Genomic DNA, 19,294 nt, shown 5'->3' on the forward strand with positions numbered 1-19,294 from the left:
TTGATCTTTCTCAGCAGTGTCCAGTACATCACATCCAGCACAACCCCCAGGGTTTACAAAACACACAAGCTGCAGTCATCTTTCTAAGAGCCCACTTTACAACATGGGAAACTAATCCATGCATTCTCCCAGGCTCCTCAGCTCAGAAAGGAATATAGACTCTAAGCATCTCAAGGTTTTTCCCCTACAACAACAGACCCTGCTTCTGTTCAGAAAGAAGGCCCCTGCATCTGAGCACATGGGGCAGTTACAGCAAAAATGCCACACTGTACCAAGATAGCAGTGCCCTGCATTATGCAGATATGGATCCATGAGGAACTTAACTCTTATTACACAGTTGATGTAGGACACTTAGTAGCCATCATAGAGCAGCTTCTCCTACCTTCAGCATGGGCTCCAGGGCCTGCCACTCCTAACCAGTAGGGCTATCACAGGCTTTTATCAGGCTCCTTTTTATGGAGGAAAAGCTCTAAGTAGTTTCTCTTCCCCAACCTGTAATAGGAGGAAGAGGAGGAAGAATCCCTAGTCCAGAGGCATCTCTTATTCAGTCCACATATTGGAAGAGAAGACCTCCTGCTCCCACCTCCTCAAATTCTTCTACAACAGACTCGCACACAACAGCTTAAGGCAGAGTTTTGTGGAACATTATCCGGGCCCTTGGCTTTGTCAGCATCACATGAGTAGTGGACTGCTTCTCCAGTGGACAGCATCACCCTGAGAACTCAAGGCATCACTGAAAAAAAAGAGGGTCCACTGAGGAATTCCCTTGCCTCCCGGGGGGGTTAAGCTGGGACTCCCTCCTGGCAGAACAGAGGTTCCCAGGAAGACCCAGGCAGAGTCATGAGTCTACGGTGAACTGTGCTAGTCAGCAAAGTCCCTTGGCTATTTCCATGGGATGTCCCTCACATAGACTTGGAGGGGACAGGAGCTCCTTACCAGCAGCTGGGTCCATCACAGTCGCCATCAGGCTCTTCCACCAGCCTGTAAAGGGAAATATTTGCACAAGCGACGTTAAGACACCACCTAGCGGGAGGCAAAAGAAAGACCAGTCACTCTGCTAGCATTAAGTGCTCCAGCCGCTCCCTCCCAGGCAGAGGGAGGTTGGAGGGGAAGAGGAGGACCATGACAAATGTCATTACTAAAAAGTAATTCCTCCTTGTCCGTTCTCCTCTTCCTCTGTCCAGCCAGCAGAGCAGGTGGGGCTTACAATAGAGGAGCAGCTTCTGAGCCAAGGCCTCACTCAACAGCAGCTCACCAGGAATAACCAATGTGGGGAAGGGCAACCATTCACCTAACAAGCATCAGTGGTCAGTACCTCATGGCCTGGCCACCCAGGAGGAAGCTGTTCTCTTTGCACATCCCTAGAAGGGCAGACTGCTCTGGGGATGACTCTGAGGCCCTGTGGGTGCTACACATTCATGGATTCCCAATATCTCCAGGTCAAATGTACTCAACTTACAGTAGGGAAAACAAAAGTAAGAATTTTCTGACCCCCATAAGTTTACTCGGGGCACTGAGATCAAACAAATGATCTGGATGCTTCTTGCAACGCCATCAGGAGCCATTAGTTAGTTAGAACTGAAGACACATGTGTGCTACCCCTTGGTCCTCCAGTCAGCTCTACACATTAGTGCTATGACAGGCTCCAGATGCAGGTTTCTAAGCTCAGGAAGGGACAATTGTTCTCGGAGAATGATCTAGCTGATGATAGACAAGCCATACTAAATCCAGCTTTCTCCCCTAGAGCTGTTCAGCCCTAAAGTATTAATAGAAATGAATAAACACCTGCCACACCTTATTTCAGTCACTGAAAAGAAAAGTTATGGCTATGCTTGTGCACAGGGACAAGGGGTAGGAGAAGAGGCTACCATTTCTTGCAGAGTCACTTCTCAGAGTAGACGTGAGTTTTAAGTGGTAGAAGGGTAGGATCACCCAGTTTTATATAAGTGACATTCCTTGATTATCATTAAACAAAAGTTTGAGCTTCTCAGGTCCCTTCCTTAGTTTCTATACCAGAAGTAAAGTGCCTCTTCATTTCCTGGGGAGCAGACTGTGTCATATATAATAATAGGGGACCTCACAGAGAGCTGCCTATTCAGAAAGTAGTTAAGTGCAAGGCAGTAAAGTCAAAGTGTGAGTGAAGTTATAGATTAATTTATGGTTTCATGTTAACTTATTGGGCTAAGTCAGAGAAGCTACATTAGGTGGCAAACCATTTGGGTGAGACAAGACCAACAAGTAAAGGCTGCAGTTCTGCCTTCCTGGATTACAGCAGAGTAAATAAAAACAGAGCAAACAGCTAAATTCCCACTGCTGTCACAGGAACCAAGTTCTAGCCCAGAACATGTTGCTAGAAGGAAACCCACCTCAGCAACACAAGAGAAGAACCCACTTGCAATCCATTCAGTGGCATTACCTTAGTAACGTTTGGGTACAAAGAGAGCTGCCTTCTAATGATCTGGAAAAGAGATCAGTAGGTTTTAAGGCAAAAAGGACCATGACAGGTCTGAACACCTGGAGAACATGGGCTCTGGAGTCTCACCTAGTAAAAGCTGGCTTAAGACCATAAGAGCAAGAGGGAACAGGGCTAAGCTACAGATAGCAGCTCTAAAGCTCACATTTCTAAGAAGCTGCTATGCCCCCATGCCACAAAACCACACAAAGCTCTGAAACAACCACCACAGCTTTGGAGCTAGCACCTGAGAGGTGAGGCTTGAGGAGCCACAACCACATACCTCACTGATACTAGAACCAACCTTCTAGGCAAGCCCTACCTGAGATGGTATCACAAGCCTAAGAATGGGGGAAAAAACTTCAGTTTTCTTATGCACAAACAGCCAAAAGTTTCCACAGACCTATGGCTAAGCAGAAGTCTTAATGAAAGAAGCCTCTGCTCCTGCTGTCATACAGCTGGAAGTGATTGCTTCCCTTTCAGGGCACTGTTAAGAGAAGATGTGCAGGGAAAAGAATTCACCTGTGGGAGGAATCCAGCATTATCCCTAATTGGAGAAGGGCTACACAAGAGTCATGGCAGCTGACAGGGATAGGAAGGAGTTACTTGGTGGGGATGGCTGGATTAGAAGAGTGTGTTTGTGGGAACGTGGGAACAAATAGGCTTGTCATAGAGGGAGGACAACAGCAGGTATCTGCTTAAACCCTGCTGTTCTTGTAGAGCTGGAAGGGAGCACCTGGATCAGCAAGCCATTCTTTTGTAGCTACAGGCAAAACGAATCAAAGGGGGCAAGAGTGCTCAAAAGCCCCCATGGCGCACCAAAAGCATTCAGGAACATCTGAAAGCTAAAAAGGAGGTGTACACCCGGTGGAAGGGAGGGGCCATCACCAAGGAGGATTATACCTTTGTTGCTCAAGACTGTAGCAGGACTGTTAGGAAGGCTAAGGCAGAGACAGAACAAGGACTAGCAACCAGGATCAAAGATAACAAGTCTTCTTTTAAATATATAGGAAGTAAAAAGAAGGCACCAGGTAATGTGGGGCCCCTGCAGGACACGCTTGACATCCTGGTGGTTGCATTAGATGATAAAGCTGACCTCTTTAACAAATTCTTTGCCTCCATATTTCTGAGCAGAGACCGGGACATCCCCCTCACTGGGATCCCGGATGGACTCAGGAGAGGCACAGTCAGGCCCAGGGTCAGTGAAGACCTAGTCAGGGAACTTCTGGTGGGGCTGGACGTGTTTAAATCAGCAGGTACAGATGTACTTCACCCCAGGGTGCTGAGGGAATTAGCAGAGGTCATTGCGGGACTCCTGGCACAGCTTTACAAGCACTCATGGTGCTCTGGCCAGGTGCCAGAGGAATGGAAAAGGGCCAATGTGGTCCCCATTTTCAAAAAAGGGAGGAAGGAGGACCCAGGAAACTACAGGCCCATTAGTCTTACCTCGGTCCTGGGGAAGCTCTTTGAGAAAATTGTCCAGGAGCACATCTGGGAAGGACCAGCAAGGGGGAGGTTGCTCAAGGGCAACCAGCATGGGTTCATTAGGGGCAGGTCCTGTCAGACCAACCTGGTTGCCTTTTACAACCAGGTCACAAAATCCTTAGACACAGGTGTCGCGGTGGATGTAGTCTTTCTGGACTTTAGGTAGGTCTTTGACGCTGTCTCTCACCCCATTCTCATTAAAAAATTAGATGACTGTGGCGTCGATACCTGCATGGTCAGATGGGTCGCAAATTGGCAGAGGGCTGCACCCAGAGAGTGGTTGTGGACAGGTCATTTTCGACCTGGAGGGATGTGGGCAGTGGGGTCCCCCAGGGCTCAGTCATCGGGTCCGCACTGTTCAACATCTTCATCAGCAACTTGGACGAGGGGGTGAAAAACACCTTGTTCAAATTCGCGGATGACACTAAGATGTGGGGAGAGGTGGGCACGTTAGAAGGGAGGGACAAGCTAGATCTGGACAGGTTACAGGGGTGGACAGGTGAGAATAGGATGGGTTTCAATATTGACACGTGTAAGGTGTTGCATCTGGGGAGGAAGAACCAGCAACAGACCTACAGGCTGGGGACCCCCCTTCTAGACAGCACAGAGGCAGAAAAGGATCTTGGAGTCGTTATTGATTGCCAGATGAACATGGGCCGCCAATGTGAGGACACAGTAAGGCTAGCCGCACCTTGTCATGCATCCACAGATGCATCATGAGCAGGTCCAAGGAGGTGATCCTCCCCCTCTATGCAACATTGGTCAGGTCGCAGCCAGAGTACTGTGTCCAGTTCTGGGAGCCGCACTTCAGGAGGGATGTGGCCAGCATCGAGAGGGTCCAGAGGAGGGCCACCCACATGGTCAGGGGGCAGGCCCTATGAAGAGAGGCTACAGGACCTGAACCTGTTCAGCTCCACAGGAGAAGGCTGAGAGGGGAACCGACTTCCAAGGGAAGTGGTGCTCACTCCTACCCTGGGGGTCTTCAAAAGGAGGCTGGATAATCACCTAGGCCGGGTCGTTTGAACCCAGTGTTCTTTCCTGCCCACGGCAGGGGGTCGGACTTGATGATCTGCTCAGGTCCCTTCCGACTCTACCAACTATGAAACTATGAAAACCTGTTGCAGTGTTAGATTCAGAAGGACCCACAAGGATATTTGCTTTGCCCTTCCCTCCCCCTCACTTAGCACAAGGCATCCCTGACACCCTACGGCAAGTTTAAATCTTTTGCCATATGCCCCCTAAACCAGAGCACGCTGCGGGAAAAAGGACAGAGAAATCAAGAGACCTGACAGTACCTTCTCATCTGACTTCTGTGCTCAACCTGGTTGAGAAGGGGTCTAGTTCGTGGCTCCCATGGAGGCCAGTGGGGGTGCAGGGAGAGGTGTCCCTCTCTGATTTAGCTGAGCAATTAGAATCTTCATACAGCTCCTAAAGATGTTGATTCAATAGGGGAGGGAGGCAAGCTGGTGACAGCCGCTCATAGCACGCAAGCTGCCAAATATGCATCCTGCAATTAAGCCAACAGAGAAATCCTTAAGGTGCTGCAGTGGGCTCAGAACACTTCACTTCTATTCTCAACTCTGCCCCCAACTCATGTGTGTGACCTCAGGCAAGTTACAAAGTGTCCCTGTGCTTCTGTAAAATAGGAAAAGCAAGTCTTCCTTCCTCAACAGAGACTAAAAGGACCCTCCAGGCATTAAGAATTGTTGTCTGGACAGTCTTGTGCTGGAATCCACAAATGGCTGTAGTCAATGAGGTGCAGAGCTATGGCAGATTCCTGGAAGGAGGTATGAAAAGAGAGATGAAACCTGTGAGGTGATCCTTCTCCCTCCATCACCCTGCTAGGCCCTAGACCCAGACTGGAAGAGATGCTGAGGGGATGGTCAGAGATGGGACTCTGGCAATACCCCCCACAGGAGTGCAGCTGCTTGAGAAAAGACTGCATGACCTTCGGCTCTTCTTTGGGCCCTGAGGCCCCATCCCTTGACTGTACAGTATCTACAGCCTCCACTGCAGTGGCTGCTGATTCAGGCCACTACATATGCCATTCCAGGGAACTTACTGCATGAAGGATGGAGACCACTTTGTACTAGCCAAGGTGAAGGGGATTTCATAGCATCTATGCGGTTGGCCTTCCAGGTCCCAGGTCAAACTACTCAGCACAGACGCTAAGCATAGAGTTACTATTCCTAGAGCTTCCTCAGCAGTTTTGGGAGGGGCCTGCAAAACACATTTTAGCCCTCACTCAGACATGAGGTACCTTCATAGCACACTGCTCGACACTGCACTGGGCTGGGAGCAACAAGATGACTTCTTGGGCCATTGCCATGCACAAGTTTCACTGTACGTCAGTGTGTGCATGTCTGTGTGCACAAGTCTCCACTCCCAAAGTGCCCTTGGCTACGTGTTCCTTTCAACCCAGAGAAGGACTTCATACTTTGTACTTGTGAAGATGCTGAAATCTATGAATCTCCTTTACTTTTCTCTTTCCCACAAGACCCAAGTAGGGTGTGACAGGGGCCTTTGTAACAGTTGGTGTTGTGATTTTCGAGCCCTCTATAAATGCTCCTCCATGACTGGGCCTCAGAAGTCCTCAGTGGAAGGGAGGAGCTATCACCAAGGAGGAGTACTCCTCCTCAGCCCGTGAGTGTAGGAGGGCTATTAGGAAGGTCAGGGCAGAGATGGAACTCAGGCTAGGGTCCAGGATTAAGGACAACAAAAAGTCCTTTTTCAAGTACATTGGGAGCAAGAAGAGGGCACTAAACAATGTAGGGTCCCTGCAGGACTTAAATGGTAACCTTGTGGCTACACCAGATGAGAGAGCCAATATTTTTAACAGTTTCTTTGCCTCTGTTTTCTTGAACATGGATCGGGACCTCCCTCCTGCCAGAGGTAGGGACAATCTTGGGGAGCCTAGCAGCCTCCGTCAGGCTTGGGTCAGCACAGATGTAGTTTAGGGATCTTCTGGAAGGGCTGAACATTTTTAAATCTGCAGGTCCAGATGCCCTCCACCCAAGGGTGTTGAGGGCAGGGGTCCAGTATTGGGCACCGCACTTTAAAAAGGATGTGGCCAGCCTGGATAGAGTTCAGAGGAGGGCCACCTGTTTGGTGAGAAGGCAGCAGGACAGGTCCTATAAGAAGAGACTGAGGGACCTGAACCTGTTCAGCCTTGACAAGAGGAGGCTGAGGGGGGATCTGGTGGCTGCCTACAAACTCATACGGGGAGATCCTCAGCAAATAGGAAGATCCCTATTCTCCCCAGCACCACCTGGGGTGATGAGGAACAATGGTAATAAGCTGATGGAGAATAGGTTTAGGTTAGAGATCAGGAGGAAATATTTTACAGTTAGGGTGGCCAGAATCTGGAACCAACTTCCCAGGGAAGTGGTCCTCACCCCTAAGGGGGTCAGGCTAGATGATCTATTCAGGTCCCTCCTGACCCTAGCTACTAAGAAACTATGAAGTCCTGAGAAGTCCTAGATAATAGGCAAAAGGTTGCAGGTTACCCGATGCCTTTACACATGGGTTCTACTACCTCTCACTGACAAACCCATCATGGTTAAAACAAGCTCTCCACGGGACTGGTGGACTGGGAAGGTGAGGGCATTCTGCTCAGTCAGGCTGCTAGAGATCCCCTTACACACCCAGCCTGGGCAAGTGGATCTCCAGGGAAGTTATGGATGTGAAACTGTGCAAGCAGGAAAATGCACCCAGTGGTGGAGACATTGTCATATCTCAGGCAGGAGAAAAATCTCAGCCTCTGCCCACAGCTACTTAGGGGCAAGGCCAGGGGCCTCATCATTCTTTGGTTTTGCTAAGCAGTGGTAAGGAGTGTTTCCAAGCAACTTAACACTTCTATATTCAGGAAAAGGAAGCTGCACAAGGTATAGGCTGCCAGAGGGGCACAGAAGACCCAGAGCAGACATAAATATCAGCAAAGAGGCATAAAGTTAACAGTCCTCTCTGCTATTGCACAGGGAGAAGAGCAAAGGATGCCACGGTCTTGAAGTGAGGGAGAGGAATCCTGACAACTCCTACCCAGCACTTCTCATGGTAGAATGTTCTCCAGCACATGGGGGTGTTCCTAAATGGCCACTGCCGTGGTAGACCAACAGCAGGGGAAGGCTGAAGGCTGGAGTAGGGTTAGGTGTGTGCATGCTGGGAGTGCAGGCTGTTTTGTGCATAGGTGGCAGTTGGAACTATCCTAGCAGCCTTTGCAGGGCTGTGTTCACTGTATAACCTTAGACAACCCATTGAGGTCACTATGAAGAGGGTCCACCTTTCCTGCACCTAGCACTGCTCTGCTGGTTCTGTACAAGCCTGGAGGCAGGCAGACTTCCCATGCATTCATAAAGTGTCTTGGAAAATCTGGATGAAGAACACTGTATGAGCCACAGGCAGCAGTGCTAGCTGCTTGTCATGCCTCATCACCACCCACTTCCCCAACAGCCTCACCAACATGGATGAGGAAGTTGCTATAGTCATGTCAATCACAGGCCTGAGGCTGTGGCTGGGATCCTGAGGACTGCATGCCGATACTCCTCCCTGCAGCATTTCTTTCTGGGCTGATGCTTTTTAAGATCTTTTTTTCTCCCTTTCCTTTGGCTGGGAGCTGGTGAAACCAGAAGAGACAGAGACAGGAGATGGCAAAAGAACAGACAGGAAAGCACTTGAGTGGAGACTGTTCTACCGGCTGCAGAATCTCTGCTTAGGGGCTGTCATAACACTGCCAGCCACCTGTTCCCACTTATAAGGCATGTGATAAATTAAAGCAGTTTTAGCAATCCTCCCACATACAAAATTGTGGGGGAACATACCTTGTCCAAAGATCCTTCTGAGAAAGTGCATACACCCTGGCACTTTGTGCCTTACACAAAGGAACATAATCTTACACAACAAACAGGAAATAGAATCCCACTCCAGAAGGTTTTACAAATTATATTTAAATAAGAGGAGGAGGAAAAGGCAACACTTGACACCCAGTCTGGACTAGGACAAGAGTGAGAACAAAAGGACCAAGCAGAGATTCATGAAGCTGAGAGATGTTTTGATGGTAATGATTGCTGGGACTTCTGCCCATACACTGTGATGATGGAGTGCCGTCTCAAAAAAGGGTATTATTTGCACTCCGGTTGCTCTGATCTTGGGCATTTACTGAGCTATCTACATTTTAGGGCAAATACCATGTGTATAGAGCAAGTGCCTTTCCTATGATAGCATATGGCTGTGCTGCATCTTCTAGTTACACTGGATGTCAACCACTGAAACAAGCAACATAGGGACGAGTGGCTTCAGGCAGATTCTTTCCACTCTGTGTCTTCACTGAGCACTACAGAGACCGAGAGAAGGGTCTTTATTACCTGCTCCATTGCACAGAACTCTGTGAACAGCAGAGGGCCCCATAGGAAATGAATTTGGAGAGGACATCACAATTTTGATGATATATAAGTGAAAAGTCTATAGGAAGAAGGAGAAAGAGACCTGGGTTCTCCCTAAGTCAATACCCCTCCATTCTCAGCACAGACAAACAGCAGCGCCAAGCCAGCCTGCCTAGCTAATTGAGTACAGAAAAGGGGCAATAATAAAGGAGCATTTAAGAGGAAAGGGCCTCAAACAGCTTTTTCTAAACAGATTCTTACTCCTGCATTAAGCAAAGTGGGGACCATTATTAGCTACTGGTTAAATTTCTGCCAAAGAGGAACCAGATTGTGGTACATTGTCTCTATCTATTAATATGTGCCTTGTGTGGGTATCATGCCAATAATTCCCACAAACAGCTACGTGAGCTCAGCCAAGTTGTAAGAGGCTGCATGCAAATCTAAAGTCATGGGTTCATGGTACTAAGGGCTAGACTTTCAAAGACCTCATATAGGCACCAAAAGAATCTGTTGTATTTTTCAGGAGAATGTGTATGCCAAAGAGCATGCTGAATGAGCTCTTCTGAAAATCTGGGCCCAGTTTTGAGTGCTGGGTACTTGCTAATCAGGCCCCAAGAGAATCTCTTGACCCTAGGAACTGACTTGACTTGAATGCAGCTAATTAGCTCCAAATGCTGAACAATAATATCAATTCCAAATACAGATTGATATCCTGGCCTCAATGAAAGCGAACCAATCATCACCCAAACCAAGCTGAGAGAGCTAGAAGCAGAGGTGTAAGTGGTTATGATACCTACACTGACAGACTAAGGCACCAAATGAGGGCAACAACTATAATGGATTAACAAATGAACCACCTCACTTCATACCGCAAAGATATTTGGTTCAAGCTTCTGTCTAAATCTTCTCTACTCTACTGCTACTCTGGGCCAAACGCTGAATGGCACTCTATGGCTTTCTGAATTCCAGTGAACTGAAAATGCTATTGCATAACCTCATTACAGTGTTTCCACCCACAGGTCATTTGCTGTTTTATTGATTAATTGCAATGTGAAGAAATATTCAATGTTCCTTGGCTTACAGGCGAGAGAGGAGATGATTTCCTAGTCCTTCCCACTGTAGATAATGAACTGCTTGCTAAAAATGATGCCTTTCTGTGGTAACATTTAACAGATGTGTTTTGAATGCTTGCTCAGCAGCCTGGAGCTGACAGCAATAACACACTTCCTTCTGGATACTAAATGGAACCATATGGATTGCTGCAGATATCTTTTTCATACATGGCATATGCCAGATACAGAGAGATGAATTCTAACTAAGGTTAGGGAAAGACTTCCCTGCTCCCTGATAGTCTCACTCCATGTTCTTTGGCTTCAAAGCCAATGATTTATGAATTGGAAGCTTGAACCCACTGGCATCAAATCTTATCCAGAGAAGATGGAACAAACATATCCAAGAGCGGAAAAGGAGGAAAGAATTGCTCCTTCACCTTAATTAGAAATAATCTCTCTGTATTTATTTCCCAAATACCTCAATTGCTCTGAGTAGTGGTTGTGAAGTATTGTATATGCTCTACAGCATTCAGTTTTTGTGCCCTTTGCCACACAGACAGCTTTTCACTGGAACTGTATTTCACCCCCTTCAATTAGCTCTTCCTAATCTAATGTCTGTTGCAATGATAGAGCAAAAACCATCCAAGAGACAATCTACATGACCAAGGAGACCAAGAAGGCCCCAGACCTGTGTGGAATTAAAGTTTGGGGAGTAATCTTCCCCCAGAGCCACTGCTCTAATGGAGAGTGCTTGAATTTGGTCCGCTTGGGATTCAGCTCTCTTCCTGGTTCTGTCTGAGATGAATGTGGTATTGAAGAGAGAGTACTTATTTTCTTCCTTATGTGCACTGCTGCTGCATTCAGTATCTTCTTCTGTCCTTCCCAGAGTACGGAGGATGAAAAACAGGCAAAGGTATCTGCCTGGGAAAAAGTTGAGAGAGATGGATTGCTGGTCTATGGCTGGTGGAACCAGACTAATTGAACCCTGACTGAAACACAGGTGCAATCAATTAGCAAATGGGAAGGAGAGGCAGAGAATCCAGGGACCTCACCCTATGAACCCCCTCCCCCCCGCAAAAATACCTCCCAAGAGGATGACAAGCAGCTGGCTGAGGACTGGCTAATGACTCTTATACTCCTGTGGCCCAGAAGCTGTCTAGTGGTTGTGTTGTCACTCAGGGGGATCTCTGTCATGTGTTTTTGCTCTCTCTTCCTAAGACAAAGGGGAAAGGCTAAAGGGTTGATGTTCCTTTTCATTTATTCTAGGCAGGCTGGACTAGTTCTCTCTGTCAAGTCCACCCACCTGCTTGGTTTCCAAGACAGCCATGTTAAAAGACTTAAACAGGGACCTAAAACAGATGCAGCCACTAGATTATTCTCCCTTTGCTGACGGATTGTGATTCTTTTGCAGACTCCACCTTATAGCCTTATGCCAGACTAAAAACTGTGTTCTTTTCTAAGGAGGCTGAAAACTCTGAGGCAGCTTGACTTGCAACAGCTAAACCATCCAATCTGTCTACACCAGAGAGAAAAATCACCTTCGGAACTGAGATAACAACAAAAAATCAACTGATTAGCCAGCCTATATTAACCAAGGAAGCTATTCATAGAACCGATGCATAATCCACATTGCTGGCTCCTTTAGATCTCTCTCAACTAGCACATAGCTTGGATTTGTTCTTTTACCGGCATGAGCTACTTATTAAAATGCTCTGCATCATGAAAGCATGTAGTACTGCTATGGAAACACCATCATCAATGAGGGCATGAGTGGTGGTGGGTGTGGGACTTGAGACATTACAGAAATTGCCAGTATTTGGCCTCCTGTGTTCAGCAATGGGAGGATCAATTTGGAAAGTGTGGTAAACGCTGCATGGACTGGTGCACAAACAGAAATGAAACACTCCAGATGCATCTATTTATAACTGTGTGTACCTGTGTGTGTCTGAACATTTGTAACAACTTCTGGAATGTAACAGGATCAAAAGGATCTTGCTTCCGCTTTCTGATCTTTAGATACTAAAGATCTACACAGAGGGACTGAGTGAAACAATAACTAGAATGAGAAATAGATTCCAGACTGTCCTTATGACTCATTAGTTCTGCTGCAGTAAGACCTGGGGTCTGAGACAAGGACCAGAGGCCCTTTGCACTAGAAGCGATGTTCCTTAGAGAAACTGAGCAGCCTCACCACTCAGGAAATGGAAAGCCCAGGACCTTGAAGAGCTGGACCCACAAGTAGCAGAATCTCAATGTCCAACATGAGCAAGCAAATGTTAATGGCATAAACCATCTCTCTCCTGCTGGAGGAGGAGATACCTAATTGCTGCAGGTAATGACAGAGCGCCGTGCTGGAAAATACCTGTTTAATAAGATATCTGTACAGCAATAATGAGGTGCTAGACCAACAGAATGAAAACAGTGGGCCAAATCCTGAGGGTGCCACATGGGAGCTCCAGATACTCAGCACCGCCTCAGAACTTTGCTCCATGTTGTGAATTACTATTCACTCACTGGTGGGTGCTGCTTTTCTCTCTGTTCACATGGACAAAGGTTGGAGGAAGTGTAGAGTGTTCTTGGCTCCAGCAGACAGGACCGATATTCAGAGGAGGGCGGGCCAAGGAGCAGGCCAATTACCCAGACGGCAGCGAAATAACTCTGAACATCCTGCTGGCTGCCACATGTCAAGTCTCAGTGGTATAGCCTAGTAGCAGAGGACTCAGCTGATGGTCTTGGCACTGTGAATCTGGTGCCAGCTCACTCTCCTTTGGAAAGCCCCTGCCTACCTGGCTGTTGTGTTTATGTTAACCTCATTCCCTCATCTCTGATTCACAACCTTGGTCAGAGAAACCCAGGCAGTCTCACAGGGCTGGGCAGGGAGAGGCACTTCTCAATATATGTTCTCACATAGCCATGAGCGTACATGATGTTCTGCTACCAAAATAGTAGCTGAATCGCCTCGCAGAATAACACAGCGTTTTTGCTTTGAGGGTTTGTTTTCAGAGCACTTGGGCAATATGCAAAGTACTTTAGAACGAGAGACTGATCAAAGAGATGGGACCTAACAGCCTTGCAGATTGGATTGGAGGGGGTCTGACATCCCTGATGGATACACAAACACCTCTGTATCGCCTGCCTCCATTCACTCAGTTCACCACAGCTAAAGTTCTTCTCTTGGTCCACTCTCCAATAGCATCCGTCTGTTCTGTATTTGCGTGCTCAGTCTCACGCACATGCATGGGCACTCTTCCTTACTGAGACCATCCCACCAGCTTCCTGACTAATTCCACATCAAATTTAATCTCCTCTTCCCTTTACAAGCTCAGCACAATGGCCCTTGCCCATAGTCTTGCCTCGTAAAAATGCTACTCGTCTTGCAAGGCGGGTTCTAATAAACAATACTGAATTCTTCTTTAAAAGCTGTAAATGCCCAGTTTGCCATCAGACAACTTGGAGGTAAACAGACTGCTTGAACTTTTCTTTGAGCCTAATTTGCATAAAACAAACTTTTCTACCCAGGGGAACCTATTACACCTTTTTATTCTCCTGTGCAATATGAAGTTTCATTTCTACCTGGGAGAATGGGAGAAGCGTTACAATCTATGCATTCTCCTTTGCCTGAGGAAGGGCAAGCAGGCCCAAAAGCTTCCAAATAAAGACTTTTTTTGCAACTATCTAGTTGGTCTAATAAAAAATATCACCTCTGCCAAGAGTTCTGCATATGTTTTGGCAGTAGACTGACATGGCTAAAACCTGCATTGTTAAAAGAAAGCCTGTATCTTTTTTCCCCTCCCTCTCTCTTTCTATGGGCTCGTAAGCAAAATGCTTTCCCTCTGAATCTTCTTCCAGTCTCCCCTAAAGAAGCAGACTGGGACTGAACTGATGCTGGCTCCTACAAGTGCAGAGCCAGCCAGCTGCCTCTCTCTAAACCTGCTCCCCCACAAGCAGCCTTTCCCTCCTTCACGAGCCTCTCCTTAGCTCCACTAGACGTTAGCTATGGAGGTGGTCCATGTGGGAGGTGTCACTTGCGGCGTACAGCAGCAGAGGCTGCTCAAGCCGTGGTGTCTCTCAGCCCCGCTGCTTGAAGTACTGAGCAGTGAGCAAGAGCTGCAGCCTGGAGGGACGCACAGTTGAGCAGGGAGCGACTCATCCTCGTGAAGCTCCCTCCCCAGCTTTTGGACAGGCTGCCGAGGTCAGGGCCTTGCATGCTCCATCCATCCTTTATCTGAAAGAGCACTGCAGAGCTGAGTGTCGCCTTCAGATGGAAACCTGGGCCCATCCTCTACCCCATTCACTTAGGACTAGTCTCATGGAGTGGAAGAACACCTGGGTGTGTCTGCCTCAGAGCCAGTAAACTTTTGTTAAGTCAGATTAACCATGATTTCCATATTAATTCTGCTATAGGCCTTCAATGCAGCAGAGTACTAAGACAGCACTGACAGACAGGCAGACCCAGATCTGTCCACAGGCCGCTGCTTGTGAAACACCATCCTCCATGAGGGGTCCATCCTGCAGGGAGGTGGAGAACCTGCTCCAGATTCACTCACCTTTGCAACCAGGTTGTTGGTAGCTGCTGTTCCCATGATGCCTGAACATTGATGTTAGAACCCAACCTGGGGCTGATCCCATTCAGCCCTAAATGAGCAAGGACCTTGCTGCCTGAAAAGGACTCCTCTCTCCCCTCTCTCTGGCATAATCAGTGGGGCTGCCAAACTTGAGACTCATCCAAGACAAGAACGAGGGAAGGGATAAAAGGATGCTCTCCACAGTAGCTGTTCACTTTTGCAATTCACCCTAACTTCCCTATGCAGGAAGAACTACAGTATATTGACTTTCAGCATGTGCTAGAAAGCCCTAACTGTGAGCAACAGAGGGGAACTAGGGTGACTGCCACATAGGACTTCAATACACATACAGCTGCTGGTGACTATTAGTTCAAGGGAGTAACTCCATTTTTATCATCTTATTGACCAGTGTCTGTTCCTTGTGATGGGAAGAAGGTTATTAATTGCATAAAATTAGAGAAGCCAAGGTGGGGGGAAGAATAGAGACTTCAGAGAGATAGAGAAGGAGATGGAAGCAAATATCAGAGGGTTTGAGCAGCAACTACCTTTCTTGGTCAACTTCCTCCCTTCCTTAACTGAGCTGTATTTTTTAGTGGCTCTACACGTGCTGGCAGGTTGTGGCACACAGCTTAGACACACAGGAAGTCCAGTGGCTGACATCAGAATAGCCGTCATGCCTACAAGGGACACGAGATTGACTTGGAGGAAGGAAACAAATGTGGAAATACATTCATTTAGGGGAAAAAAGGAATAGAAATGTTCAAAGAAAAAAACCCAAAAACCTTGATTCCAAGAACTCAAAATCTTTGTAAAGTTAATTGACATGAAAGGTGATTTGGGGTTTCACTATCCTGGTGAAAGAAGTGGCCTTGGCCCACTGTCATCCTCTAGCTCCATTGCAGCTGCTGGCATGTCACCTGTGTTTGGAATTCAGCTCATTAAAGCACTTAAGCACATGCTTAACTTTAAGCACGTGAGCATTCCCACTGGTTTCAATGGGATCACTCACATGAATAACTTTCACCAAAGCACTCAAGCACATGCTTAATCAGAGCCATATTAAAACCACAGCATGTGGATGTATTTATTGGACACAGCTTTTACAATGATTTATTAAAAGGTCATTCATTCTCTAAAAGACAGAGAAAATGGCCAGTTTGGCTATACTGAACAAACATGACAACACTGCTCGCAACATAGAAGTCAGAACGATCCTAACATAACAAAGTGTCCCTAAAACAGATTCCAGAATACTCTCGTCTTCCTTTCCCCCACTAAGAAGAGAATTGTAGCCTGACAGATACCAGCGGACTAGAACAGTGTTTCTCAACCTGTGGGTCGCGACCCAAAAGTGGGTCATAAAAATAACATCAGTTTGCAACCCTTTCATAGAAAAATGGATCAACAAACTTTAAAAATGGCTTCCTCCTTTAAAGGAGAAAAACGTGGGAAATGGTGGCTTTTCCCTTGCGGGCTGGCAGAATTCCAGCCTGCAAGAGGCTGCTTGGGGCCCCCTATGCCCCACACATACCCCCCCTGCCCGACACACTGAGGGCAGGGGGTAGGGGGTCAGAAGGAGGGGCACTGGCTCAGGACTGGCCATCAATGCTTGCACATGGGTCCTGGTACAGAAAAGGTTGAGAACCACTGGACTAGAACATTAAGTCTCCTATTTGGTATTTCTCGGTATCGTGTGCTGCTTTCCACATCTTTATTCAGATAAGGAAGGAAAGGAAGAAGATATAAGATATAAAAACAGATTCATTCTTTAACTAGTACAATAAAATACTAAACAGACACACATACACATGCAACTGAAAACAGAATATTATGATGGGAATTGTCAAGTAATCCTAAGGATGGGCAGGGCTACCAGCTCCACCTAAAAGAGAATGGAATAAGAGGATTATGCCTACACAAAGTAGTGTAGGTGCTACCTAATCAGCATTGTCCCTTTACCAAGAGCAGCCTTTTGCACATCCTTTGCAACAGCTGTGTTAATATAAATGATACAGTAGCTCTTTCAGCCCTTTCTTTCTACTTAGGGTATGGACTGATGAATGCATACCCAAGTGTAATTTGTATTGGTTTTGTTCACTGATATAAATGATGCTGGGATCTGGAGTGGACACAGTCATCCCTGGGTAGCTGCCCCACAGTAGACAGCGCTTACTGTACCTCATTAGGTGGCAGGGGAGTAGGTATTAGCATGTTTATCTTCACCAAATGGTTATCCTCGGATGGACATGGACAGATGATACCTAAATGGGCATAACTTACACTGGTTCCAGTTTTTCCTGTTTTTTAGGCTAAGTACAGACATTCGGGGGCATTAGAGGGAGGTTGAATCAATTCAAAATGGCTTCCTGATACCAGGTAAGTCAGGATGTGGGGGAAGACACTAGCAGGGGGCTGGAGGTCTGCCAGAGGATGGGGAGGAGGCATAACCCATGAGGGATGATTAGAGTCAGTGCGACCCACAGGAGGGCCAGGTGCGACCCACAGGTTGGGGCGGGGGGCAGGCATGACCTGTAGGTGGGGTCCCCCCCCCAGCAAACCTCCACCCCCATTCCTCCCACCCCTCCTCCCACTGAGACTTACTTGCTTGGTTCCAGCGGTGATGAATGCTGATAAAACCGGCTGCACCCCAAGCAGCTTGTCGGATGGGGGTTGAGAGTGCTGGCTGGTCTGGGTTTAAACTGATTGCCAGTCACCGAGACTGGGTCTGGAAGTGTAAAGTTGGCACCGGAACGAGCTAAGTTTAAATCGGGCAGCCATTTTGAACCCAATTTAACCTCCCCAAACGTCTGTTCTTAGCCTTAAGGGGTACTTTTACATGAGACTGGGCAAAATTAGCAATGGCTTGTGCCATCTACCTTTTTTACGCAGGTGTAATACTGATTGTGCGGTGTAAACACTTGGTCTGACCAAGCCCTCTGAGTCCGCAGCTGTCTTAAACCCTTCCAATCTAAAGGTCTAGCCAAAAGCCCACTGAAATGGAAAGACTAGAATTCAACCCAGATTGAACTCTACTCCCTTTCTAATAAAGTGCTACACAGTACAAGCAAGTAAATAATCAGTATTTGTATCCTTTCTACACAATTGCAAACAGCCATTACAAACAGTTATTCTGCCCAATGCTAGGATGATGAGTATTTTAGCAATGTATGTCATATTACAACAGTAACAAAAGTGATAAGAAATAAAAGATCCAAAAGGGATAATGAGAGGAAAAAAAAGTAAAAGTTGGAGGGATAAAGAAGGAAGGGAGTTATTTTAGCAGAAGAATGAAGTCTGATCAGAGATCTAAATGTACAGTAAGCAGGAAGTACACCCACACTTGAGAGACACGAAATGTATTTGGACCAAGCCTTCAATGATTGTCAGTCTATAGGCACTTTTATGAATGCTCCAGGGGTGGGAGGGGGGCCGCGCTTTAAATTACAGCGGCTCCGAGAGCTGCTGTAATTAAAGTTCCTCCACATCTTGTGTATCAGGGTCCCTGTGCTTAAAACTGATGGCAGGGTGCTTGAACTGAAGCTTGTTCAACAAGCTTCAGTTCAAGCACCTTCACCACCATTTTTAAGCATGGGGACACTGATACATGAGACACAGGAGGCTGCTGGAGTGCGATAATTGCCACAATCCAACAGACTCAAATCAATCGATTAATTGAGTTTGCTCCGATGCACTGAAATTCCAGCGCATCACAGCAGCCTCTGCGTTCATGTCTAGGCACTCTACATTTCCTTTCATTCACCTGCTGCTCACCCACAATTGAAAAGGAAAGTCCTTTGAAACTTTGGTGGTTAACAGCTGCAGGCAGAGATAGGATATTGGAAGCCTGTGTTCCCGTTTTTGGGGCACGCTCCACTGTGGTAGACTGTCACCAGAAACACTTTCTGATAACAGCAAGTGCACCTCTGGGTAAGGAAACATGTAGGAAATTGAGGTAAGTCTCTAGCAGCAGTGGGGCTTTGGTAAAACTTTTGTTTTTCAGTGGGTGAAAACATAGGTCCTGTGAACAGTATAGGGCTAGATGCTGTACTGGTAAAAACCCAGGTAGCGTCACTAAATCTCCAGTGATACCAATTTTCACGTTCTGGCAAGGTTTCTAATGGAGTGGGGGAAGCATAGAAAAAATCTAATCTGAACCATCTCTTCTTAATCCCATGATAAAGACAAACCCACAAGATCACTGTGTCCCCTTCAGTTCCAGTGCAAACCAATAATGCTCAACAACTTTGAAGAAGCACACTGCATCTGACAAGACCGGACATTAAGTGCTTTTGCAACATCCTAAACATTTCCACAGAAATATGTACCAATATATTTTTATTATTAAAGAACATTTAGATCATT

General features: G+C 46.9%; 1 protein-coding gene across 9 annotated transcripts in view; it reads right to left on the reverse strand.

Annotated features, from left to right (window-relative positions):
• The window catches only part of DTX2 (deltex E3 ubiquitin ligase 2), a 67,855-nt gene that overhangs the window by 7,074 nt on the left and 41,487 nt on the right, over positions 1-19,294 (reverse strand). For 2 of the 9 annotated variants that reach the window (XM_006033231.3, XM_025214990.1), the window contains exon 5: positions 937-981. The exons of 2 other annotated variants lie outside the window; for them this stretch is intronic. In XM_006033231.3, the coding sequence (XP_006033293.1) occupies positions 937-981 (45 nt within the window). Of the gene's footprint in view, positions 1-936; positions 1,024-15,477; positions 15,610-19,294 lie in introns of all 9 variants that reach the window. 5 more of the 9 variants (XM_025214989.1, XM_006033229.3, XM_025214988.1 and 2 more) reach the window with 3 other exon arrangements.

The sequence above is a fragment of the Alligator sinensis genome, unplaced genomic scaffold (genome assembly GCF_000455745.1).
Source record: "Alligator sinensis unplaced genomic scaffold, ASM45574v1 scaffold1420_1, whole genome shotgun sequence".
In the NCBI taxonomy this organism is placed as follows: Eukaryota; Metazoa; Chordata; order Crocodylia; family Alligatoridae; genus Alligator; species Alligator sinensis.